The sequence below is a fragment of the Myiozetetes cayanensis genome, unplaced genomic scaffold (assembly GCF_022539395.1).
Source record: "Myiozetetes cayanensis isolate MyiCay16 unplaced genomic scaffold, myiCay2020 scf3, whole genome shotgun sequence".
NCBI classification, from domain to species: domain Eukaryota; kingdom Metazoa; phylum Chordata; class Aves; order Passeriformes; family Tyrannidae; genus Myiozetetes; species Myiozetetes cayanensis.
In genome coordinates this window covers 1,224,852-1,234,156 of record NW_026087521.1, presented here as the reverse complement: position 1 = coordinate 1,234,156, position 9,305 = coordinate 1,224,852, and the positions used below count along the sequence as shown (strand labels likewise).

At 66.6% G+C, this 9,305-nt stretch overlaps 2 protein-coding genes across 7 annotated transcripts; one reads left to right on the top strand and one right to left on the bottom strand.

The window, feature by feature from the left end:
• Positions 1-1,228: 1,228 nt before the first annotated feature.
• On the bottom strand, positions 1,229-4,286 carry LOC126644690 (translation initiation factor IF-2-like). 6 transcript variants are annotated; one of them, XM_050324338.1, is made up of 5 exons: positions 4,186-4,286; positions 3,033-3,153; positions 2,505-2,838; positions 2,291-2,365; positions 1,229-1,812 (listed from the first exon to the last, which is right to left on the bottom strand). In XM_050324338.1, exons 1-5 carry the CDS (start codon positions 4,279-4,281, stop codon positions 1,782-1,784), a joined length of 657 nt encoding a protein of 218 aa, XP_050180295.1. In that variant the 5' UTR covers positions 4,282-4,286; the 3' UTR covers positions 1,229-1,781. The 6 variants fall into 6 exon arrangements, 4 of the variants coding, with proteins under 4 accessions (XP_050180295.1, XP_050180296.1, XP_050180292.1 ...); XR_007629997.1 differs by having other exon boundaries at positions 2,505-3,153; XM_050324339.1 differs by lacking the exon at positions 2,291-2,365.
• A 552-nt stretch (positions 4,287-4,838) lies between these two features.
• IRF5 (interferon regulatory factor 5) lies at positions 4,839-9,273 on the top strand. Its single transcript, XM_050324749.1, has 9 exons — positions 4,839-4,946; positions 5,865-6,038; positions 6,719-6,905; positions 7,226-7,278; positions 7,372-7,402; positions 7,477-7,749; positions 7,955-8,344; positions 8,468-8,586; positions 8,665-9,273. The coding sequence occupies exons 2-9, from the start codon at positions 5,868-5,870 to the stop codon at positions 8,896-8,898; spliced, it is 1,458 nt and encodes a 485-aa protein (XP_050180706.1). The 5' UTR covers positions 4,839-4,946; positions 5,865-5,867; the 3' UTR covers positions 8,899-9,273.
• The last annotated feature ends 32 nt before the right edge of the window (positions 9,274-9,305 follow it).

Genomic DNA, 9,305 nt, shown 5'->3' with positions numbered 1-9,305 from the left:
TCCGTGGGGTGCTCTGGCAGTCGGGGGGCCAGGCTGGTCCCACAGCTGTGCTCCCAAGGGGAGCCACGCTGAGCCCAATCCCATAAACCCTGGAGCCGCAGGGCCGTGACACCATCCTGGATCGGCACTGGGAAAAGCACGAACCTCCCGCTCCCCACCAAAAAATAAAAACAACAAAAAATCCGGCAGAACAACCCGCGGATCCCCCCCGCGGTGGTTGGAAGGTGCGGGGCGAGGGAGAAGGAGGAATCCCGGGGCCGGGCGTGCAAAAGTGGGGCGGCTGTGGGAGGCTTGGACACAGGGATGGGAGCGAGGAATGCCCCGGCTAATCCTCTAGCCCGCTGCCGCCTATTTAGGGAAGAACCAAGGAGGCCGCGTCGGGCTCCTGGCATCCCTCCCGGCCCCGCTGGCCGAACCCCGGCCCCGCGTCCCCTCCTCCCGCTGCTCGGGGTCAGCCCTCGGCAAAGCCGCCTGGGCCGGAGCGGAGCTCCGGGGCCCGCAGAGACGGAATTCCCGCTCCTCCGGCCGCCCCGGCGTGTGCCGAGGGCACCGGGAGCCGGGGATGAGGCGCTGGGAGCCGGGGATGAGGCGCTGGGAGCCGTGATCTCAGGGAGCAGCAATGCGAGGGCGCTGCCAGCGCGGCCGCCAGCCCAGAAATGTCCTTGTCCCTGCACGGCGCTGTCCCTGGCGTTGCCAGGGGCACACACCATTGTCCCCAGCACCTGTCCGGGGCCACCACCGCGGGGACATGGGACAGCGCCGAGCCCGGGGCGGCTCCGAGGCAGGACCCGCTCCCGCCGGGCTCGGGCGTGTGTTGAGGAAGAAAAGAGGGGTCTGCCCCAGCCGAGCCGGCGGCCCGGAGCTCCCGCTTCCCGCTCGGCACCCCGAACTCCCCAAATTCCGTGTGTTTCTGCACCTCTGCGCTGTCACTGCCAGGGCACGCTCACGTCGGATGTGCAGCGCGAATTCCAAGCGGCTCTTACGCCGCCCCTTGGAACTCCCGGGATCCCGCAGCGGGATGGGGGCTGCGGGGCGGGACAGCTCCCAGCTCCGAGGGGGCTTCTCCGCCCCGCTCTCCCGCTGCGAGATGACGGATGCTGGTGAAGGATTACACCATCAGTCTCCCCCTCATCCCGGGCGGTAAATTTTCCCTAACTCTCTCCATCTCCTGGAGCTTTTATTGGGAGCGCTCGAGCCAAGAAGGAGAGACTGAACTGGGGAACTCCTGTTTACGGAGCAGATGGATTTAATTAAAACCATTTAAGTCATTAAAGTGATTTGCCAGCTAAATCAGCACAGGGAGAAACCTCCCACCAAAACCTCCCTCTCAGGTTTGTCCTTTTAACCCTTTCCTCGGGGAAAGGTCACGGGAGGCAGTGGTTGGGTCCCGGTGAAAGTGAAAGAACCCAGAGACAACCGTGTGTCCCCAGTGTCTCGGGAGGCTCCGGGACTCGGCGTGTGGCCGTCCTGGCACGGTGGCTTTGCCGCGGGACATCCTGGATCCGATCCCTGAGGCGGGTCCTGCCCGTGCCCGCCTGCGGCTCTGCCTTTCCCGGGAAACGAGCTCGCTTCCCGCTGCCCGGCAGGTTCCGGCGCTCCGTCCCGCGCTGCTCTTCGTCACCCGATCCCGGAGAGCTCCTCTTCGCTGGCTCCCGGCTCCCGACGCCTCGCAGCGCCCGAGGGAACATCCCGTCACGGCTCCGTGAACTCAGCACCCCCCAAATAGCCCGGCCAGCCTCCGGCGGGAGCGCTGCGGCCCCGGCTCCGGCCCGAGGATGATCTTACAGCCCGGGAAGCTCCAAACCGCCGCTCCTGTCCATAAAAAGCAAAGGGCTTTGAGCATGGAATCATCGGGGCTGCAGGGATTGCGCCAGCGGGGGGGAATCGCTCCCGGGAGGCCGCGCCGTAGGAGAGGGGAGAGAGGAAAGGGGAGAAGAAAAAGGGGAGAGGGCAGAGGGAGCAAGACTGGGGCGGTCAGAGCCCCAAAACGTGGCTCAGTCCTGGCACCAGCCCCTCCAAGGGTCTGTAAAACACACCCAGAGCTTTGCTCCCATCGTTCCCCTCCTCAGGCACCTCATCTGGAAGGGAAAACACGATCCAGATCCAAACTGTGCCCCAGAACTAGTTATCAGGAATACAGACAGGGTGGCAATCCCTCATTTTTCCCTGTTATTGCCCCCAAATCCCGGGCTATCCCATGCCACTGGCTCTGGAGACCATCCTGGGGTGCCAGGGAGCCAGGAAAAGCTGAGGAACAGACGCCGGGCACCTCCACAGCAGCAGAACCCACCCGGCTGCAAGAGGCCGCGTGGGGATGTCCTTCCCAATGGGAAGCCAAGCTTTCCAGGCAGGGAGAGGAACACCACTTCCAGGTCCAAGAGATAAAATTGGAATTTAATTAAATTAAGGAGACATTTGCAGAGCTAGAACATCCAAAGCCGCTCCCAGCGACACCGCACGCTGCGCCCCATCCGGACACACAGATACACCGACCCCTCCAGTACCTCCTGGGCCACAGCCAGGCCCACTCATCCACAATTCCCAGGAGTGTGGATTTCCTCCTCCTTCTCTTCCTTGGCCCCCTCAGCCAGCCACGGGGCCGGTCCGTGTGTCCGGGTGCAGGCGGATCTCCACCAGCCGGACGGCACGGAGCAGCACGGCCAGCTGGGAGCACAGCCGGGCCACCACGTCCAGCACAGGATCCACCAGGTCCCGGATGCCACCCAGCACCTTCAGCAGGAAGAGCAGGAGCGGCTGCAAGAGGCTGTGGAACGCCGCTGCCAGGAGAGGCTTCAGGACGTGGTCGCCAACAGCTGTGAGGACGCCGACCACCAGCGCCTGGATTTGGGATGAAATCCTGGGTTTGAGGGATATTTGCCAGCGGGAGCCACCAAAAACGGGCTGAGACACAGAAATTCCGCTATAGGAGGGGAAATTTGGGATAGCGGGAACCAGAAGTTTCTTCTCCCGACGCTGAAGGATTTTGACGTCCTCAGCTCTGGCCGCGTCTCTGTGGGAATGGGGCGGCTCACCTGGACCAGCGCCTCGCCAAGGAAGCGGATCAGCTCCACGAGGAAGAGGCTGAACACGCTGACCAGGCACCGTGGGATGGAGAAGAATTCCCGCAGCTTCCGCTGAACCGTCCACTCGGAGCTGCCGTGGAGAAAATGGGATGTCAGAGCCAGAGTGCCGACCTGCCGAGGAAATGGATCCCAGAGCGGATCCAGTGCCCCAGCCGGCTCCTCAGCACCACATCCCAGCTCCAGAGCCACCAAAGTTGGGATGAGAAAGCACAGGAGCCATGTTTCCACAGGCTCTCCCTGTATGGCCAAACCCAGCAGAAGTAGCCCCAAAACCAAATCCACCGGGATAGCACCCAGAGCACAGCTGGCCGGGAGCCCGGGAAGTGCCAGGCCAGCTCCAGGGAATCCCTTCCAACACCACCACGCCGGGAGCGGCTCCGGCGTGGGCAGGGCTGGGGCTCCCTCTCACGGCCACGAGGCGATCCGGGAGACACATCCCAGTTTCTCTTTCCAGAAAAACACGCGGTGAAGAGGGGCGGACTGTGCCAGGCTGGGAGGAAACCCCGTCCTGCCGGCGCGCCATCCCTCCTGCCCGCGGGAACGCGGCGGCAGCGGAGCCGGTTCGGAGGGGAAGGAGCGACTGGGGGAGCCGCGACACAACCCAAACCCTGAGGTTTTCCCCCGTTTTGTTCCCGTGACCGAAATCCCGGAGTTCAACGCCCACCCCATCCGGGGTCCCGCTCCAGAGAAACCCCCTGCAAGACCCGAGCGGACATCGGAGTGGGATCCTTGGGGGAAATATCCCCTCAGCTTCCCACAGTCGGCGTTCTTGGTGCCTTTCCCCGTCTGGGATCAAGCCCCGTCCTGCGCTGGATTCAGCCGGGCTGCAGCTGCCCCTCGGGATCAACCGGGATCCCAGCAAAAGGAGGGGACAGCTGGCAGCCGGAACGGCGGGACGAGCCGCAGAGCAGCGATCCGGCTGGGAATCCACCGGAATAACTGCTTCTGTCCCCTGGGAACACACCGGGGTCCGACCCCCGACCCCCGGGAATCCACCGGGATCTAATCCCCCCGCCCCGCACCCCGGGGACACCCCGACACAGCCCCCTCGCGGCAGCGATGAACGGGGTCGTTCCCCCCCAGGGGAAGGGGGTCCCGGTACCTCCTCCGGTTTCTCCTGCCGGGGCGGGGCGGGGGCACCGGGGGCCCGGGGGGCACCGGGGGGGCCCGGAGTGCGGCGGGAGCCACCCGGCGCCATAGACAGGCCACGCCCCCCCAAGACCACGCCCATCAACTCGGCCCCTCCCCTCGTTGCCGGGCAACAAGGGGCGGGGCCGAGCGGGGGGGCGGGGCGGAGCCTAGGGTGAATGACAGAGAGCGCTGCCAATCACAGCCCGCAGAGGAGGTTCCCGCCCACCGCGGGGATCCCCGCGCGTCACGTGGATATGGACATGCAAATGTATGCAAATAGTATGTTAATGAGGGGTCTGCCCGTGTTCCGGCGGGGGGACAGCCGGGGAGAAGAGGGGCACAGGGGACAAGGGGGTGGGGGCTCACGGGGGTCACAGAGGGACACGGGGATGGGGGGACACGTGGGGATACAGGGGACACACAAGGAGACACGGGGATGGGGGGCCTCAGGGGGATACGGAGAGGACACACAAGGAGACACGGGGATGGGGGGCCTCAGGGGGACACAGAGGAGCACGGGGTGGGGGGACACGGGGGCCGGGGTGGGGACACACAGGGGGCCAGGGGAGGGTGACTCGGGGTGCGGGGGCCCGGGCGAACACGGGACCGGTTCCCGGTGACCCCCGGGCGTGGCGGTGCCGGGGCGGTGCCGGCCGGTCTCGCCCCACGCCCACGCCCGGCCCCGCGTGCGGAAGCTCCGCGCGGCGGCCCCGGGACCGGCCCCGAGCGCAGGTGAGACCCGGGGGGCTCCGCCGGGGGTCCCCATGGGGAAGGAGTCGTGGGATGGGTCCCCCTGGGTAGGGCTATACTGGGGAGTCCGGGAGCAGCGCCCCGTCCCTGAGCGGGGGCAGCAGCCCCGGGGCACCCCCGGAACCCGCCGCGCCCAGTGCCGGTCCGTGCGACACTGGCGTGGGCACTGCCCCGGGGTGGGGGGGCGACATGCGGGGCACCAGGGTCGGAGGGGGGCGGATCACGGGGGAATCTCCCCCTCTCGCGACTGCTGGGAGGGACCCCACAGGGACCATGGACTGGACTCCGCGTGTCCTCCGTGTCCCCGTCCCCCGTGTAACCCCCGTGTACTCCCCGGTCTCTCTGTCCCCTGTTCCCCCCTCATCCCATAAATGCCAGCTCCATGTCCTCCCTATCCCCCTGTGCCCCTTGTCCCCTCGTGTCACCCCCGTGTCCCTGGTCCCGTCTCCATGTCCCTTGTCACCCGTGTCCCCTCTCCCCCGTGAGTTCCCCGTGTCCCTCCTGTCCTCCTATCCTCCTGTTTCCTGTCCCCTGTCTCCTCACTGTGTCCCTCCCATGTCTCTGTGTTCCCCATCTCTCGTGTCCCCTGTCCCACCGTGTCCCCCGTTCCCAGTGTCCTTCCCCTGTCCTTCGTGTCCCCTGTTCCTCCTGTCCCCTCCCCTTCTCAGCTTCACTTTTCTTTCCCCGAAGCCGCCGCAGCTTCTGCTTTCGGGGCGCGGGTGACGCCCCCAACCCTCCCGGGGGGGAAGCACAACCTCGGGGGGGCCTCAACCCCCCTCCCGGCCCCGAAAGAGGAACGGGGGCCCCGCACGGTCTCTGTGGGGAGGCTCCGGTTCCTCTTTTGGGGCCGAGCGTGGCACCGGGGCTGTGGGGTCACGAGGTGCCCGTGGTGTCCCCAAGGCCATGGACCCTCCCCGGCGCGTTCGCCTCAAGCCCTGGCTGGTGGCCCAGGTGAGCAGCCACCGCTTCCCGGGCCTGCGCTGGCTCGACCCCGAGCACCGGCGCTTCGTCATCCCCTGGGGACACGCCACCAGGAACCCCCCGGGGCCGCAGGACCACGACACCATCTTCAAGGTGACACCGGGGGGACACGGGCTGGGGGGGGAGTTGGGGCGATGGGGTGACAATGGGGACATGGGGTGGGGACAATGGGGGTATGGCATGGGAGCTATGGGGTGACAGTGGAGACATGGGGTGGGGACATGGGATGGGTGATAATGGGGTTATGGGATGGGTGACAATGGGGGTATGGCATGGGATCGATGGGGTGACAGTGGGGACAGGGGGTGAGTGACAGTGGGGGTATGGCATGGAGCGATGGGGTGACAGTGGGGACAGGGGGTGGGTGACAGTGGGGGTATGGCATGGGAGCGATGGGGTGACAGTGGGGACAGGGGGTGGGTGACAGTGGGGGTATGGCATGGGAGCTGTGGGGTGACAGTGGGGACAGGGGGTGGGTGACAATGGGGGTATGGCATGGGAGCGATGGGGTGACAGTGGGGACATGGGGTGGGTGACAGTGGGGGTATGGCATGGAGCGATGGGGTGACAGCGGGGACATGAGGTGGGGACAATGGGGACGTGGGATGGGAGCGATGAGCGGGACGCAGGATGGGAGTGACAAGGGTGGTGAGACACGGGACGGGGGTGTGACGGTGGGATTAGGGTGCCGAGGGGGACCTGGGATGACGGGCTGGCAGGGGCACAGCGGGTAGGGGTGCCCCGTGCCGGGTGCTGAGCCCGCCCTCCCCCAGGCGTGGGCGCAGGAAACGGGCCGGTTCCGCGCCGGGGACCCCCCGGACCCCCCGCGCTGGAAGGCCACCCTGCGCTGCGCCCTCAACAAGAGCCGCGAGTTCCGCCTGCTCCTGGACGGGCCCCGCGCGTCCCCGGCCCAGCCCTTCCGCGTCTACGAGCTCTGCGAGGGCCCCCCCGGGGGCGCAGGTACTGCTGGGGGGGCTCCGGGAGGGCACCCACAAGGACCTGGCACCCTGCAAGGCTCCAGCACCCCATAAACCCCCTTATGAGACCCTGTGAGGTCCCAGAACCCGACAGGGACCCGGCATCCCAGACAGACCCAGCACCCCGCAAGCCCCACCCCCCGCCATAAGGGCACAGTAGTGCCTCCAGAGACTTGCCCCCCAGCAGGGACCCATCACCCTGTGGAGCCTCAGTACCCCCACAAGTCCCCAGTACCCTCAATACCCTCTCCAGCACCCCCCAACTGCCTCTGCAGCTCCCAACTGCCCCTCTCTCCCTTGCAGATGGGGGGGATGAGGACGACTATGGCTGCAGTGGGGAGGAAGACGTCAGCCAGGTACCTGGGGGGGGGCGAGGCTTGGGGGAACCCCCAACCGGGGACCCCTGGGAGGGGCTGGGGGTTCCCGGTAACTCCTGCTCTCCCCCACAGCTGCAGAAGATGACAGCCCTGAGCATCGATGGTGAGTGGGGGGTGCCAGGTGGGTGGGGACACACCTTTGGGGTGCACCCTCTGACCCCCTCCTCTCTGCCCCAGACACCCAACATGGGGGGGACCTGCTGCCCCCCTACCCCTGGCCCAAGGAGGAGCCTCCCTGCTTCGCCAGCTGCTGTCCCTCAGGGGGGCCCTTTGTGCCACCCCCCCCGGCCCTGCTCCAGGGGGAGCTGGGGGGCACCCAGGGGGCCCCCGAGCTGCGCCCCCCTGCCCTCGGCGAGACGGGCTCCCCCCTGGGCCCCCCATCGGCCTGCCAGGTGGCACCGACAGAGCACCTGATGCCAGACCTGCTCGTCAGCCCCCACATGCTGCCACGTGAGGAGGGGCCGGGGGGCTCACGGGGGGCTGGGTGGGGTGGCAGGACAGGGTGTGCTCGGGGAGGTGTGATGGGATGGGGGTGGCCGTGGGTGAGGGGTGGCTGTGGGATGGCGGGACAGACGTGGCCACGGGGTGCCCGCGGGGTGGGTGTGGGTGTCCCTGGGGTGCTCCCTGGCCCCCCCTGACCCCGCTGCCCCCGCAGTGACTGACCTGGAGCTGAAGTTCCAGTACCGGGGCCGCCAGGTCTGTGCCCTCACGGTGAGCAACCCCCACGGCTGCCGGCTGTTCCACAGCAGCCTGGAGCCCACGCGGGAGCAGGAGGAGCTCTTCGGGCCGCTGACGCTGGAGCAGGTGCCCTTCCCTGCTCCCGACGCCATTCCCAACGAGAAGCAGCGCTTCTACACCCACCAGCTGCTGGATGTGCTGGACCGGGGGCTCATCCTGGAGCTCCAGGGCCAGGACCTCTTTGCCCTCCGGCTCTGCCAGTGCAAGGTCTTCTGGACGGGGCCCTGTGCCAGCCCCCAGCCCGGCCCCAACCCCATCCAGAGGGAGACGAGGACCAAGCTCTTCAGCCTCGAGGGCTTCCTAAACGGTCAGAGGGGAAGGGGTGTCCTCTGAGGGCAAAGGATGGGATGGAGGGCTCAGCTGGGGTGGTGGTGGGACAGGCAGGCGTGAGGCCCCGTCCTGCCCCTCACCTCGGGCTTGGGCCCCTCAGGGCTCATCCAGTTCCAGAAAGGGCAGACCCCCACCCCGCCCCCCTTCGAGATCTTCCTGTGCTTTGGGGAGGAGTGGCCGGACCAGAAGCCCAAAGAGAAGAAGCTGATCACGGTGCAGGTGAGGGGCTGGGCCCCCGTCTGTCCCCGGGAGGACGCGGGCGTGTCCCTGCGCCGGTGACACCGGGGGCTCTTGCAGGTGGTGCCGGTGGCAGCGCGGCTGCTGCTGGAGATGTTCTCCGGGGAGCTGTCGTGGTCGGCCGACAGCATCCCGCTGCAGATCTCCCACCCCGACCTCAAGGACAGGATGGTGGAGCAGTTCAAGGAGCTGCACCAGCTCTGGCAGAGCCACCAGCGGCTGCCACCGGCACAGCCCCCGCCTGGCCCCTCTGCCGCGCCTTGGGCGCTGCCACCCGGCCCCCTGCCCCACTGAGGGGACACGGGGGACACCAGGGACACCACGGCACTGCCAGCCAGGCTGACAAGTCACCCTCCCTCCCCCCTTCCAGAGTTTTGGGGAAAACAGCAAGAAAACAGGGGCAGGCTGGGGCCACGCTGGATTGGAGCCCCCAGGGCTGGGGTCACAAAGCAGCCTCAGCCTTGAGAAAAGCAGCAGAGGGGCCTCGGGAGGGTGTAATTTCTCTTTTCAGTTTTTTGTTGTTTTTTTATTGTTCTCGAGATGGCTACACACCCCCGGAGGGAACCGCATGCGCCCGCCCGCCCTCGAGCCGCTGCCTCCAACCCCAAAATCAAACCAAAGAAAACCCAAAAAAAGGGAAAAAAAAAAAAAAAAAAAAAAAAAAAAAAAAAAAACCCAAACAAGAAAACAAACTAAAAAAA

Bases quoted from the DNA above. Each gene is read 5' to 3' on its own strand.
- IRF5 (XM_050324749.1), top strand. From the start codon at position 5,868: ATGGACCCTCCCCGGCGCGTTCGCCTCAAGCCCTGGCTGGTGGCCCAG. The intron at 6,906-7,225 runs GTACTGCTGGGG...TCTCCCTTGCAG, and splicing joins GGGCCCCCCCGGGGGCGCAG to ATGGGGGGGATGAGGACGAC. The intron at 7,279-7,371 runs GTACCTGGGGGG...TCTCCCCCACAG, and splicing joins GGGAGGAAGACGTCAGCCAG to CTGCAGAAGATGACAGCCCT.
- LOC126644690 (XM_050324335.1), bottom strand. From the start codon at position 4,281: ATGGCGCCGGGTGGCTCCCGCCGCACTCCGGGCCCCCCCGGTGCCCCC. The intron at 2,839-3,032 runs GTGAGCCGCCCC...TCCCAAATCCAG, and splicing joins TTGGCGAGGCGCTGGTCCAG to GCGCTGGTGGTCGGCGTCCT. The intron at 2,366-2,504 runs GTACTGGAGGGG...TGGACCTGGAAG, and splicing joins GCCTGGCTGTGGCCCAGGAG to TGGTGTTCCTCTCCCTGCCT.